The sequence below is a fragment of the Macaca fascicularis genome, chromosome 16, assembly GCF_037993035.2.
Source record: "Macaca fascicularis isolate 582-1 chromosome 16, T2T-MFA8v1.1".
In the NCBI taxonomy this organism is placed as follows: domain Eukaryota; kingdom Metazoa; phylum Chordata; class Mammalia; order Primates; family Cercopithecidae; genus Macaca; species Macaca fascicularis.
Genome location: NC_088390.1, coordinates 56,003,381 through 56,019,500, shown reverse-complemented (window position 1 = coordinate 56,019,500; position 16,120 = coordinate 56,003,381). Strand labels below are relative to the sequence as shown.

Here is a 16,120-nt window from a genome sequence, read left to right as displayed (position 1 = left end):
TGGTTTGCAGTAGATACAGATGGAGGTGGATCCTCTGATTGGTTTTTTCTATATGCTCTGGGTCAGCTTGTACTGCAGGACCATTTGTTAAAGGTTAATCGCATTTTTTTGGCAGGCTGTTTCTGCCCAGGATGTTTATGAGTATATGGAAGATGACTTCCATCCCTGTGATAAAGCAAGTATGAAAGCACAAATGCCCAAATTATTCTGCCTCTCCGTGGTGCTAAGAGAAGGTCTCTGCTCTGCTCTCTGATTTATTAGGCCAATCTGGCTTGACGTCTGCTTTGTGAGGTGCTAGCTGGCCTGAACCAACAGAAAAGCAGACTCATTCAGCATCATTCTCAGCTAAAGATCTGGAAGCGTAAGGCTGTGTTTCCTCTCCTGTCTTGGGATTTGCTTCTGAGCTCATTGAGGCCCTGACAGGTGCTGACAACCCAAAGGAGAGGCCCAGTTGGGTAAAGTAAATAGGATAATCAAAAAATGTGGTTAATAGGGGATGACCTCCATCTAACTGGCTCAGCTACTCCAGGGAAATGAAGCCGACTGCTGTGAACTGGAAGGAAAGACACCGCACAAAATATCCGTCCCCAGGTGCTACTGACAGGGTATGAGCGGGATGTATGAGCGGGATGTGGAGGAGGCTCAGGTGGAGAGAGGGCCCTTCTAATCTTCCTCCAGAGTGCCTGGTCTCTGGGACTGTCCAACAATTTGAACCCCCTATGATTAGAACTATAGTGCTGTTTAGGAAGCCAAAACGAAGGCGTATAGGTCGGTCAGTTAATATTTAATTTTAATAATACTTGTTATGTTTGAACAGTCAGCAATGCACAAAGAAAAAATCTTCAGTGAATGTTTACACACTGTGAACACATGCTTTAAATATGCAGTGGAGGAGGAGGGGTGAATTCACAGTTAACAAAGCTAAAAAAAAAATCCTTGTTATAAATTACACAAAGCATATAAAAATATTTCTCTGAATGCATAGATTAAGACTTTAAACTCACCTACCAGCAACTGTGCAGTCTTATTCTACTGCGATACGCAGGAGTCAGTTGACCACAGAGGATTTTATAAAGGAGAAGAGAGACCAGCATAGGGCAGAGACACATCAAACCCACCTCTCACCGGAGACACCAGTCCCTTGCTTGCCTCTGTCGCTAAGCCTAGAACATGCCCTGCAGCTGCTCCTCTGGAGGCCATCTCCCAGCCAGGGGCCTTCACTGCTCCACTTTAATTAATCTGGGTGGCTGAAAGTGTTTTAACCCAAGTAACTTAGACATGAATTAATATTGAATTTATTTCATCTAGGATAGAACCAGACTTAACTTTATCAGTAAATTGTAACTTTTTTAGAAGCAAAGAAAAAAAAGGTTACTACATCTAGTTAAATTCACTTCCGATTGGTTGAAACACAAGGGAGGGGCTGGGCGCCCTGGCTCACACCTGTAATCAGAGCACTTTGGGAGGCCAAGGCAGGTGGATCACTTGAGGCCAGGAGTTTGGAACTGGCCTGGCCAACATGGTGAAACCTTGTCTCTACTAAAATACAGAAATTAGCCAGGCATGGTGGCACATGCTTGCAATCCCAGCTACTTGGGAGGCTCAGGCAGGAGAATCGCTTGAACCCGGGAGGCGGAGGTTTTAATGAGCTGAGATTATGCCACTGCACTTCAGCCTGGGCAACAAAGCGAGATTCCGTCTCAAAAAAACAAAAAACAAAAAACAAAAAAAACACACACAAGGAAGGTTTCTTCTTTAAAGCACTGAAGAGAAAGAGGGTAATAAGTAAACTTCACTCTGCTATGCAAACACTGTACAAGGGTGAGTAAGTCACCAGCAGTAATTGGTGGGATACAATTAAGTCACTAAACAGAGTGATTCCGTGAAGTTAGCCTTGAAAAACATCTCAACCTCATTTCAGCATTTAGGCAGCAGCAGGAGGCCATTATCTTAGCACAACATTCTCTTCCGTTGACATCTTCTGCACGTTCTCACTCAACTGTAGTGTTCTAATAAAATTAAGTTAACACAGTTAGGAAGTTGAGTTTCTTTGGAAACTATAGGCACTATGGGGAAAAAGCTTCTTAAGACAGCAGGGATGCTCTTCCACAGCTGGCTTCAAACCCCTGCTCTCCTGTTTGTCTAAGTGTGCTAGTTCTTATTTCTGAAGTTTAGCTGTTTGTTTCAACAAAACAGTGGCTGCTCTTTTAACATTAATGACACTGAAGGAAAGAAAAAGAATCCTTGAATGCATTCTTTTAAAAAATTCCTATGCCATACTCAAGAGTTTAATCAGGTGTTTTGTTTCTGTTTTTCAGAACAAAGTCTGGTCAACTCATAACTGACTTTGTGAAGTGAATTGGTGGTAGTAGTAAGGGGATCACTAAGATCAAACAATTTGTTTACAAAAGCAACAGATTTCAGAATTGTGTAAAAATCCTAATAGTTTCAAAATAACCTTTATCTTTGATACAAAAATAAAGATGCTAACTCCTTTAGCTCAGTTTCCCACAATAACCTTTAAAATAGCAACAGATTCAGTCTCAAAAATTGCTTTTCATTTGTAGTGGAAAATGAAAGTGGAGAACATGGAACAGCAATATTTGTGCTCTTCTCATAGGATGCAGTTACACACACAGATGACTGGAATCACTTCAGAGTAAAAAAAGTGGGCTGGGTGCAGTGGCTCACACCTGTAATCCCAGCACTTTGGGAGGCCAAGGACGGGAGGATCACTTGAGGCCAGAAGTTTGAGACCAGCCTGGGCCACATAGTGAGACCCTGTCTCTATGGGAGGGGTGGGGGTGGGAGGCATTGTAAAAAAGCAGTTGCTCTTTTAGAAGGCATCAGAGAGCCCTCTAGTGACCACGAAGGGGAGTTAATGCAGAGATGACTCGAGAAACAGAGAAGCAGTCATGAGTGTTTACAAAGGAAAAAGTGAGGGAGGGAAAGCTCTTTTGGTTAACAGCATATTTACAATTAGGTAACTGTATTCTTAAATACTTTTAACCTGAGTAACATTTATAAATATGTTATAGGAAACCTCACAGTCACAAGTCACACTAGAATCCATCTGTCCAGTATCTGTGCTTTCCCCAGTCTTCCTCCCTCATAAGTTCCCAATGTCAGGAGAGTTGTGAGCATGCAACACCAAGAAAAACACATCCTGGCCCTTCAGGTGCACTGTCAACAGGAGTGGCTAGAAATAGGCTCCGCTCTCTCTCAGCTTCTGCTTAGACAACTCTCTTACATTCTGAACGTAAAACACACTGGATATAGAACCTTCAGCTTCTGCCTCTCCAGACCACTTCTCAGCTGTTCAAAGCTTCAAGCAATAGGTTTATTGTGCACCAAGAGGCTTGGAAGAGTGGCACCGCTGCTTGGGGGTCAGGGGCTTCCTACCTTGGCAGAATGATGTTATTATATACTACGCAGTGGCACCAGAGGCCCTCCCGGGCATCCGAGGCATTTAGATCAATGGCTTGTCCTTGGCCCAGAGGTGACGCACACTGTCATAATACTCAGTGATAAAAGTCCCTGCTGCATTAGTAAGTCAGTTTTGAAGCTCTCCTGTTATAACAAGGCCTTTCAGTCAGTGTGGATGCAGCATTTCTGAACAGAAAATTATTTTCACTTATCATCAGAACCAGTTCCAGCTCCTGGAAATCTTGGAGTCGAGCAACATCCTTGTCCTAAAACAAACATACATTAAACAAATTAACAGGAGCCACTTGTCTCCATATGTTTGGTGCACTGTATTGATACCAGTATCTTGTCTCATTTCAAAACTTGGAAGAAAAAAAAAAAATCCCTGTGGCAGGCTAAGTCAGTGATAGTGCAACTAAGGCCCCAGGCTGATTGGGTTGCAAAGTGGAAGCCCTTAAAAACAGCTCAGCAGCTGCGACAGCATGAGCACACACTGCGAAGGGAGAGGCTATGCAAAGGGAGAAGCAATGCACAGATCAGTTTTCCGGGTGCCCTGAGAAGCCAGAAACCTGATGTTCAAAAACCCAGAGATGTACGAAGGACCACACATGCATCTATGTGGATTTGCTCTGTAACTGAACTTGGTTCTTCACTTGTAAAACAGAAGGCACATCTAGTAGTGTACTAAGTTAATCCTTACAGATCACTAAAGAAACTGAAAATAGGAACACGTGAATGATAATTCAGAAAATTATCTCTGGTATCAACTTCCAAAAATGCCACTGTTGGCTGATCTGAATGCAATGGTGTTTCCAACTAGTTTGTAAGAATGTAACTGGCCAAACACCAGTTACAGATGTCTTTGTTCCTTCTCCACTCCACTGCTTCACTTGACTTGCCAAAAAAAAAAAAAAAAAAGCCAGCGTCTCTATAGACTTAGTAGAAGGAAATGATTACATTTGGAAAATCATTCTTTGCTCCTTTTCTATTCTGTTTATTTCCTCAACTAACTCATATAACGAAGGAGGGAGCTAGGTATTTTCCAAATGCAAAAAGCAGCCATTCATGCTTAACAGACTTTTCTTACCTTTCTTAACAGAGTGTTGGGTAACTTTCTGATCTTCTCCACTTGATCTGGATTAACACCCAGCTCACAGCAACACACTCTGAGCAACTCTTGGTAGGTGAGCTCCTGTCGGTCCAGTTCAATTTCAATGAAATCATTTTCTCGAAGAGATGGGTTCTGAATTCTCACCTTGAGTACCAGCTCTAGAAAAAAAAGGAGAAATGTTAATGAATAGTTCTGGCACAGCACAGCCCGTTATTTAAGATCTTTTCCAGAAGATGGTTACACTTAATCATGCCAAAGGTCTGCGCATGATTAACAGACCTGTTTGGTGGGAAAACCAAGTGTAACCAGCAGGGTTTGCTCAGGCCCAGTTCTGGCTCTGCTGGAGCAGTTTCCTGCATTGTTGTCCATACTTTTAGGCTATGGTTCACAAAGTAAGAGCAAGGCAGGGGCAGCCATTCCAGCTGTGTAGAAGGATAATTTACTTCTGCCATTGGAGCTAAGGAGGCAAAGTCTTAAGAACAGGTTTGGGTATCAAACTATACATGAACAGGGGAAGGGGGAAGAAGGTTGGAAAGAAGGCATGGGCAGGATGTGAGTTACCCTAAAAAGATTGAACAATTATGGACCTAAAGGTATTTGTAAAATATGAAACTCCTTGCAAAAAAGACAGTAAAAGAGACAAATGACAAGCTACTAATAAAAGCTAAAGTATAACTTGATGTGAATGTGGCACCTTCATGAGGAAGGGGTCTTATTATTCACAGGTCTTGGAACTAAGCAATCTGCTCCTTTATTCTGAACCTGGCTGCCAAGACAGCCCAAGTCAAGTACCCTGGACATTTGGCAGTTCTGCTTTGTTCCCTGTATATGAACCCCTTGTGGCACCCCAGGTCACTGTTAGCACCTATAGTAGTAACTCCTCAAAAACAGGAAGTGAGAGAGTTACTTCTAGGAAAAAAGGAAAAGTAAGACTAGCTGTACCCTATGGTATTTGACTGGATTTGGAAGAATCAGGATGAACTTGTGGTTTTTAATACTCTCAAAAAGATATACACTGATAGAGAAATATGGATATCTTTCCTGGCTATGTCCTCTCAGCAGGCCTGGAAGAAATGATATACCTGTAGCAATGAGGACACCTAGTGCCCACATCCTGGTGTCTAAATACCATTCTTGGTGGGCCCAAGTGGGAGGCAAATTTGCTGTGTGTCCTAAATACCATTCTCCACCAAAAAGAACCAGGGCTTCTTGGAGAAATGACTGACTCCGGGGTGGGAGGAGGAAAAGTTATGCTATGAGCCTGGAACATCTTGCTGCACCAGAAAGTAAGGCAGTGCTGCAAGAACAATGAAGACACCTGCAAGGGACATAAGAACCAGCTTGAAGGGGCTCCCACTGGCCAAATCTAGGATAACCTGAATAACTGAAAATTGATAGTAACAGATTATAACCCACTGAATAAAATACAGATATATGTGTCAATACTGATATTAATGAAGGAGAAGGGAAAGCCCTTCTTTACAGTAAAATACCAACTAATAAGTAGAGAAAGAATGATTGAAAATCGTATCCCACAAAAATAATTGGCCTGGACTCTTCAAAAAGATCAAGATCAAAAATGATAAAGGGTAAAGATTCCAGATTAAAGGAAACTAAAACGACATGATAACTACAGGCAACATACGATCCTGGGCAGGGCGCAGGGGGCAGAGGAGTACAGAGAGTCCAGATAGGTATCAATAGTACAGATAGTACTATTTCTGTAATAGTACAGACAGTACGTATAATAGATGATGGAATATAAAAGGCATTGCTTGAGACAATTGACAAAATTTAAACATGGACTATGGATTACGGAACAGCATTACCTCAAGATTACATTTCTCAAATTTGGTCATTTGTACTGTAATTACATAAGAGAATACCTGGCTGGGTGCGGTGATTCACACCTATAATCACAGCACTTTGGGAGGCTGAGGGAGGCGGATCACTTAAGGTCAGGAGTTTGAGACCAGCCTGGCCAACATGGTGAAACCCCATCTCTACTAAAAAAAAAAAAAAAAAAAAAAAATTAGCCAGGTGTGGTGGTATGCTCCTGTAATCCCAGCTACTTGGGAGGCTGAGGCAGAAGAATTGCTTGAACCTGGGAGGTGGAGGTTGCAGTGAGCCAAGATCACACCACTGCACTCCAGCCTGGGTGACAAGGTGAAACTACGTCTCAAAAATAAATAAATAAATAAAAGAGAATATCCTTGTTCTTAGGAAAGATATAATGGAAAGAATACTGAAGGGTATCAGGGTAAAAGGGCAAAAGGTAAACAATTTGTGAATTTGAGTAAAGGGAGTTCCTTATACTAGTCATGTAACATTCCTGTAAGTTTGTAATTATACCCAAAATACCTCATTAAATCCCACCTCTCGGGACACCAACTCCCCTGTTGCAGAGGCTGTTTGCTGATGAGGGGTTACCTTGCATATTAAATGGAAATGCTCCAGTGAAGAAAAATGGCTGGAATGCTGGCGCTGGTCCTGCATATGCCCCATTTTGAGGCTCCAGAGACACTGGTGGCTTGGACGGGACAGAAGAAAACAGGGAGCGGCTCTGACTCACTGGTGGCTGACAAACAGGACCTGGTTTTGTGCTTTCTGGTGTTCTGAGTATGGCAGAGGGGGCCGACACATCACCATTCTGAACTAGTGCCAAAGAGGTGTGGTCCCGGGGAAAGGCCCCTAACAGGGGAGGTTCCCCAGGGGGAAGCAATGGAGGTGAGCCATCTGCAGGGGGTGATGCAGGGGGTGTGGAGGGACCCCCATTCTGCATCGGGGCTGAATCCTCTGCTGTGGGTGTGTAGATAAAAGGGAAGGCTGGGTTGGCCAAATAGTTGGGAACAAAGGGCAGTTCTGACTCCTTCTTCAGCTGGGGGAGGCTGTCATCATCATCATCATCTTCTTCCACTTAAAAAGAAGAAAACAGAACATTTACACAGTCCTTTCAAAATTACCAAAAAAAGGTGTCTTTTGGAAGTGGTGTCTTTTGGTATGTGACATTGGTCAGTGCTTACTGCCTCTGCAGGTCAGAAGAAAAAAGAATATTTCATTAGGTTTATGATTACCATGTTCATCATTATCTTAAATTTTACAAATAAAAAAATAAAACCTTACAATGCTGACCTCCCCAGAAACAACCTGGAATTACTACCTTGGCATAGTAATTTGCTTTTAGAAATAGAACAGTTGCTGGGAGCAGTGTCTCACACCTGCAATCCCAGCACTTTGGGAGGCCGAGGTGGGCGGACAGCCTGAGGTCGGGAGTTCGAGATCAGCCTGACCAACATGGTGAAAATACTAATAAAAATACAAAATTAGCTGGATGTGATGGCACATGCCTGTAATCCTAGCTACTCGGGAGGCTGACGCAGGAGAATCACTTGAACCTGGGAGGCAGAGGTTGTGGTGAGCCGACATCATGCCACTGCACTCCAGCCTAGGCAACAAGAGCTAAACTCTGTCTCAAAAAAAAAAAAAAAAAGGAAGAAAGAAAAAAAATAGAACAGTTGTTTGACCAGCATTAAGAATGTAGCCAATAATACCACAAGTCTTCAATGAGTCTAACGAAATCAAAAGTTCCCCCCAAACACAGACTCACCTCCCATAATCTTCCTGATTTCTCTCCTTGATGTTAACTGGACTGGCATTTCTCCTTTTGTGGTAAGAATTTCTTTGTCAGCTCCTGATTTTAACAGGTAAGAGACCACCTGACCATGGTTTCGTTTACATGCCCAGTGTAAACAAGTCCTGTTCCAAAGAAAAGAATGATTGAAAAAGAGGAGAAGTGATTTGGGATTTCAGATTCTAAACATTAGTAAATAATGTATACACAAGCCTGTTAAGAGTTTAGCTAGAACCAGGTAACCGGGCTGGTAATCTCAACTTTTCACAAAGAAGATGATCAAAATATTTAATATGCTTAAATTTTGTTTTTAAATCTCATTTCTGGTTCCTGAGAAAAACTAACTTAACCTAGGAGTTTTAATTTCAATAGCCTCCAGGAGGTAAGCTCACTGGCTGGCGAACTCCAATGGTAATGTGAGTATACTCTATGAGTATCGCTCATTAGATCATCTCAGTCTCTGAAACATATTTTTATATTGCTATATTCCTTTTCAGGGACTATGGAAACTCACTTCATATGCCACCTGAAGATTCAATATTATCAGGCTAATAACCATCTCCTATCAGCAGCTTGCTCTGTCACTTAAATTATTATTATGACAGCAGATACTCTTGTCTGAATCCCAGTTGCTCACTTTCTTTTTCCTTCTTACTTTTCTTTCCTTAACACACACACAAAGGATTTCCAAATTTCCATTTTTAAAAAGTTGGCTTCTTTAGTTCTCTCCAGAAGGCTACAAACATATCCTCATCTGCGTAAACATAAGGCATTGCACATATACTTTAATTCCTGAGGTACTTAAAAAATATATATCAACAACCAAAATTCTTCAAGAACAGGCTCTTCTAACATATCAGACTCATTTAAGTAAAACTAATCACTCAATATTGTACACAGAGGAAGCAATTCTGTACACTCTGAAGGGCTACTATTTTCATACTATACAGAAACATAATTAGCATGCAGGCAAAACTCCATCTTAACAGAGATGAAAGATTCAGAGCAACTAAATCCATCCCTAGGTGCCAAAGCTGAATGTGTATTACAGAAGGAAAATACTTCTCGCCCCTGTGTTTTGAAATGTCTTCTTTCACCAACTCTCTAATTGAACTGAGATAAATATCTTCAGAGCTCTTATAGCCAAATACAGAAATGAAGCTTGGAACAAATGTTCAATAGTGAAGGTTAGTTCACTAACCTGGGAAGTATAATTATCTGGAAAGTTTATATGGTTCTAGGAAAAAGCTGATTTGCCCTGGGCTTAGCATTAGTAACTCACAGAAAGTTAGCATGTCTGGCTGGCTGGGAGCAATTCCACTGATGTCTCAGAGTGACATTCTACATTATGGTTCATTAGAATTAGATTATCCAGGTTCCTTTAAGGTGTATTTCATGATGCAATGACAAAATTATTACTAATTTGGGAAAAGTAAGAGTCTTGTTAAGTTTGGGAGAAAAGAGTCTTGATCAAGCTCCCTGAAGGCAAGGAAGTGTTTGCTTGGCACATATACATGCTTAGTTAATATTTACTGAATAGGCCAGGCACGGTGGCTCACACCTGTAATCCCAGCACTTAGGGAGGCCAAGGCAGGCGGATTACTTGAGGTCAGGAGTTTGACACCAGCCTGCCCAACAGGGTGAAACCCCGTCTCTACTAAAAATCCAAAAATTAGCGTGACGGTGCACGTCTGTAATCCCAGCTACTGGGGAGGCTGAGGCAGGAGAATTGCTTGAACCCAAGAGGCAGAGGCTGCAGTGAGCCAAGATTGCGCCACTGCACTCCAGCCTGGGCAACACAGCAAGACTCTGTCTCAAAAAAAAAAAAAAAAAAAAAAGTACCGAATGAGTAAACTAAGGATAAGGTGGACCTTGCTTGAAGTAGAAGGATCTAATCTATCCTTGATTCTGGGCAAACTGCAGCCTTGAGTGTGTTTGTGTGTGGATGTCTGTGGCAGAGGCTTAAAAAGTGAGCAATTATAATGATAAGTGAGCCCTCAAAAATGAATGAAGCATGATGAGAAAAAGATGCTCCCTTTTGGAAATAAAATGCTCACTTGCTAGTAGTAGATCACTTGTTCATGGCAAGCTTGAGCGTAAAGGAGGTAATTTACTACCAGTGGATCTGAGAGACTCTGGGACAAACCAACTTGCTAAACTACCACCCATGTAAAGCAGTGTTAAGTCAACATAGCATGGCCCCCACAGCCCTGTGCCTTAGTCATCATCATTTACAGTCCAGAGCTGTGTGGCTCTGGGCAGCCATAACTCAGAGTCCCTGCAGTCAGGTAATATTTTCAAGTTCTTCATGAAGCATTATCCTTGGTCCTTAAAACCAAGGGGTATGCATGACACTTGAATTACAACTGATGTGGGGGAATGACTAGGGATCAATCTAATTGATAGATTATCTTTGAACTTCAACTCCTTAAGCTTTATATTTGCAGTCAGAATATCTTATTAGTGTTGGAAACTATTTCAGACCTGAGGTATTGGGTGTCATTCATCAACCGGGCATCACTCACTGGTGCTGAAATTGTGGTTACTGATCAACTAAGAATTGAAAGCAGTCACCATTCTGCTTGGCAATGCAAGAGAGTACGTTTTTTGAGGGTAACCTTATTTTCCATTACCCAGCACATTGCTTCATAATAAGAAAATAACAACAATAGCTAACACAGGTATAACGCTTCACATGCTGGACATTGTTCTTTTTTTTTTTTTTTTTTTTTGAGACGGAGTCTCGCTCTGTCACCCAGGCTGGAGTGCAGTGGCCGGATCTCAGCTCACTGCAAGCTCCGCCTCCCGGGTTCACGCCATTCTCCGGCCTCAGCCTCCCGAGTAGCTGGGACTACAGGCGCCCGCCACCTCGCCCGGCTAGTTTTTTGTATTTCTTAATAGAGACGGGGTTTCACCGTGTTAGCCAGGATGGTTTCGATCTCCTGACCTCGTGATCCGCCCGTCTCGGCCTCCCAAAGTGCTGGGATTACAGGCTTGAGCCACCGCGCCCGGCCTGGACATTGTTCTAAAGGCATTACATGTATTAACTTATTTAACCCTCTAAACCCATGAGGTAATACTATTGTCAACATTCCCCCCATTTTACAGAAGAGGAAACAGACATCAGCAAATAAATAAGCAAAGCATGCAGTACGCTAGGTGGTGATGAAGTGTGACAGCAATAGTAAAGCAGGGAAAGGCATTAGGGAATGCCAGAGGTTGTGCAAGTTTAAATTGAGGGCCCAGGAAAAGCCTTGCCAAGAAGGTGACATCTAAACTAAAATCTGAAGGCGGTGAGGAAGCAAACCATGTGATATCTAGAGGGAAAGCATTTAAGAGAGTGGGACGACAAAAAAACGCAAAGATCTTGAATCAGGACTATCTGGTATTCCAGGGAAAGCAAGGAGGCCAGGGGAAAAAGGTAAGCAGAAGGGCAAATCCCATGAGATTAGCACAGAGGTAAGGAGGGAAGATGTGGGAACAGGCAGTAGAAATTGTAGGACCCTGTAGGCTTTTACTGAGTGAGACAGGAGCCATTTTTGAGAAGAGTGAAATGATCTGACTTATGTTTTAAGTCAGGATTCCTCTGACCACTGTGTTAGTTAAGAAGACTGTTTAATATAAGCTGAGGAGCAAGGACACTAGCTAGGAAGCTATTGCAATAATCCAGGTGAGAGAAACAATGGTGTACCAGAGGCGTAGTAGTAGGGTTAGTGAGAAGTAGTCAGATTCTGACTGTATCTGAAGGTGAAGCTCATAGAATTGGCTGACTGGATGTCAGCTGTGAAAGACAGGAGGCAAGCAGGAGGCAAGCAGGAGGCAAGCAGGGTGACAAGCGTTCTGGCCTGAGCACCCCTGAGAGGCTGAGGACTCAGAGGAGCAGGCTTGAGGTGGTAGAAGGATGAGGCGAGACTTGGAATTCAATCTTGGATATGTTGAATTTGACAGGCCTATTAGACAATTCCTCCAATTAAATCTACAAAAGGACGGGCGCGGTGGCTCACGCCTATAATCCCAGCACTTTGGGAAGCCAAGGCGGGCGGATCACCTGAGGTCAGGAGTTCGAGACCAGCTTGGCTAACATGGTGAAACCCCATTTCCACTAAAAATACAAAAAATTAGCCAGGCGTGGTGGCACACACCTGTAATCCCAGTTACTCGGGAGGATGAGGCAGGAGAATCGCTTGAACCCGGGAGGCGGAGGGTGCAGTGAGCCAAAATCACGCATTGCACTCCAGCCTGGGTGACAAGAGTGAAACTCCATCTCAAAAAAAAAAAACACACACACAAAACCTATAAGAAGCCTCTTCAGGCTACCTCAGCTTCACTTTACTAAACACCTACTATGGGGCAGACATTGTGTTTAGGAGGGTAGGTCTGGAATCAGATACCCGGTTCGTTTTCTGGCTCCACTAGTTACTGTCAATCCCATGACCTTGGGAAGGGGCACTGCGCAAAGTGAGGAAATGACTTACTCTTTCTGGGCCTCAGTTTCTTCATCTGTAAATGGAGAGAACAGTAACTATGTCCCCAGGTAGTGGTGAACAAGCTAACACACGTAAAACACTTAGAACCCCATCTGTGCTGGCCAGGTGCAGGGGCTCACGCCTGTAATCCCAGCACTTTGGCAGGCTGAGGCGGGCTGATCACAAGGTCAGGAGATGGAGAACATCCTGCCTAACAGGGTGAAAACCCATCTCTACTAAAAATACAAAAAATTAGCAGGGCGTGGTGGCAGATGCCTGTAGTCCCAGCTACTTGGGAGGCTGAGGCAGGAGAATGGCATGAACCCAGGAGGAGGAGCTTGCAGTGAGCCGAGATAAATGTTATCTATTTATTTTATGCTTCATCTCATTAAGGGCTCATAATACTCTTCCGGAACAAGTAGAAAATGAAGCAGGCCGGGCGCAGTGGCTCACGCCTGTAATCCCAGCACTTTGGGAGGCCGAGGCGGGCGGATCACAAGGTCAGGAGATCGACACCACGGTGAAACCCCGTCTCTACTAAAAATACAAAAAATTAGCCGGGCGCGGTTGTGGGCGCCTGTAGTCCCAGCTACTCGGGAGGCTGAGGCAGGAGAATGGCGTGAACCCGGGAGGCGGAGCTTGCAGTGAGCCGAGATGGCGCCACTGCACTCCAGCCTGGGCTGGGCGACAGAGCGAGACTCCGTCTCAAAAAAAAAAAAAAAAAAAAAAAAAAAAAAAAAAGAAAATGAAGCAATGGGCAAAGTCCCATCTAGGCAGGAATGGAGAAGACCCTGCAGGAAAGACCAGGCTCCTTCTACACAACACCGCCTCCCAGTGCCAAAACGGTAATTCACAGCTTTGAACCAGAGCAATGCTCAGAAAAGATACATACACAACAGCAAGTTTGCAAACACCTGTAAACAAAACAGAACAAAAAGGTAGTATCCTCTGTTTCCTGGCTTTCTGGTCAGCTATCCAGGCTGCTTTCTTTAGGGAAATTAGGTAGACAATTTTTTTTTTTGAGACTAGGGTCTTGCTATGTTGCCCAGGCTGGTCTCAAACTTACGGGCTCCAGTGATCCTCCTGCCTTGGCCTCCCAAAGTGCTGGGATTATAGGCGTGAGCCACCAGGTCCTGCCAGGTAGACAGACTTTTTTTTTTTTTTTTTGAGACAAAGTCTCGTTCTGTCGCCAGGCTGGAGTGCAGGTGTGTGATCTTGGCTCACTGCAACCTCCGACTCCCTGGTTCAAGTGATTCTCCTGCCGAAGCATCCCAAGTAGCTGGGATTACAGGCACGTGCCGCCACCCACAGATAATTTTTGTAGTTTTAGTAGAGACGGGGTTTCACCATGTTGGCCAGAATGGTCTTGAACTCCTGACCTCGTGATCTGCCCACCTCGGCCTCCCAAAGTGCTGGGATTACCAGCGTGAGCCACCGCGCCAGGCCCAGGTAGACAGACTTTTGAGGCAGTCTGGAAACCATGGTTCTGGTACTATCATATTAATAGTTATGTGGCCTAAGGCAAGTTATTCTCTGGGGTTGATCCTCTCTCCATTACCCCTTTCAGTTCCAATATGGATGATTCCACTTAAAAAAAAAAAAAAGTAAACTCACTTTTTTTTGTTGTTGTTGAGGTGGAGTCTTACTCTGTCGCCCAGGCTGGAGTACAGTGGTGCAATCTCAGCTCACTGCAACCTCCATCTCCCAGGTTCAAGTGATTCTCCTGCCTCAGCCTCCCAAGTAGCTGAGACTACAGGCGCACACCACCATGCCCAGCTAATTTCTGTACTTTTAGTAGAGATGGGGTTTCACCATGTTGGCCGGATGGTCTTGATCTCCTGACCTCCTCATCTGCCCACCTCAGCCTCCCAAAGTGCAACTCACTTCAACTCTAAGCTAGCAAAATAGTCTGGCTAAGCATTACCTGAATCAAAATTTTAAATTTTAAATACAGAGGGCGGAATAATGCCACATTCAGTAACTTGTTTTGACCACCAGCAACATCTTAAGATAAGACTCCTTATTTAATTGGGAAGAATTCAATCTGCAGGCAGACATCTAAAGTCTTGGATGACATTCTGTATTTGAAATTGTAATAAGAAAACAGGCCGGGTACGGTAGGCTCGCATGTGTAATCCCAGCACTTTGGGAGGCCGAGGCAGGTGGATCACTTGAGGCCTGGAGTTTGAGACCAACCTGGCCCCACCTCTACTAAAAATACCACACACACACACACAAAAATTTGCCAGGTGTGGTGGCGCCCACCTATATTCCCAGCTACTTGGGAGGCTGTGGCAGGAGTGTCACCTGAGCAGGGGAGGTAGAAGTTGCAGTGAGCCGAGACCGTGCCCTTGCACTCCAACCTGGGCGACAGGGCAAGTCCTGTCTCAAAAAAAAAAAAAAAAAAAAAAAAAGAAAAGAAAGAAAAAGAAAAAGAAAGAAAACACTGGATAGGATAAACAAATGGAGTCTTCCCTCAAACAGGCAACTGTAGGCAGCAGCTGCAATTCGGTTGCAGTGAAACAAAAGAGAAGCAGAATGGTGATGCAAATGTGTGTTGTTGTTGTTGTTTTTTTCCTGGTCTTGGCTAAGGAAATCGTGCTAGTTTATAAAATTCGTATTTGATCAGTTGCTTATGCTTTTAGCTCTGCAAGATGTGTTCTCCAGAAGCACCTACGGCAAATTAACTCAACACTCGAATTGGGGTGAGCTCCAACGCTTAGTCGCTGAGAATCACAGCCTCCAGCACCGCTCTGACCAAGTGAGCCGGGGGCGCGGGGGAAGGGTGTAGGGCACCAGAGTCCCAGCGGGCGCTGCCCCGAGTGGACCACGTGGGCCTGGATTTGGGCAGGACGCGCTCCTGACCGCACGAGGCATGGGGGCCAGGGCTGGCCTCAAGAGGGCACAATCTCGGAGGCCCGAGGTGGCAGGCCTCGCCGTAGCCCCGGCGTCCGGGGACAGCGCTGGGCCCAGGTCACGACTGACTGCCCCACGCCTCGGACCGGCTGCCCTGACCCTAGGCCTCCCCCGCTCCCCACTTACCAGCCGTTGACCTCATTTTGGGAGTTCACATCCACCCCGCTCTCCACCAGTTTCTGCACCTCCCGAATGTCCCCTAAGGCTGCGGCCTCCCGCAGCCTCTCCTGCTGCTCCTTCTGCTCTAGGAGGGCGTTCATCTTCCCCTCAGCCCCAGGCCCCCGCCCAGGCCCGCCTGCCCCGCCCCGCCTGGGGCCTGTCAGCGCCGCCGCCGTCGCCGCGGCCCACTCCCGGCCATGGGGAGGGAGCGTGGAGCTCGCCCGCCCTGTTCGCGCCGCTACCCGCGCCCGTCCCGGGACTTCCGCTCCCTCCCGCAGGCCGCCCCTGCACCTCCCGGCCCGCAGTCCCAGGCCTCCTCCCCGGCCGCGCCTCCCGAAGGCCGGCTCCGGGGGACCCTATTCAGTGTGACAACCCTGACCCAGATATTTTCCGTTCCGACCCAGGGCTCCG

At 45.0% G+C, this 16,120-nt stretch overlaps 1 protein-coding gene across 2 annotated transcripts; it reads right to left on the bottom strand.

Annotated features, from left to right (window-relative positions):
• Positions 1-767: 767 nt before the first annotated feature.
• On the bottom strand, positions 768-16,071 carry ANKRD40 (ankyrin repeat domain 40). Of its 2 annotated transcripts, XM_065531343.2 has the most exons (6): positions 15,677-16,071; positions 8,145-8,293; positions 6,968-7,453; positions 6,424-6,543; positions 4,514-4,695; positions 768-3,692 (listed from the first exon to the last, which is right to left on the bottom strand). In XM_065531343.2, the coding sequence occupies exons 1-6, from the start codon at positions 15,808-15,810 to the stop codon at positions 3,546-3,548; spliced, it is 1,218 nt and encodes a 405-aa protein (XP_065387415.1). In that variant the 5' UTR covers positions 15,811-16,071; the 3' UTR covers positions 768-3,545. The 2 variants fall into 2 exon arrangements, with proteins under 2 accessions (XP_065387415.1, XP_005583782.2); XM_005583725.5 differs by lacking the exon at positions 6,424-6,543.
• Between the last annotated feature and the right edge of the window lie 49 nt (positions 16,072-16,120).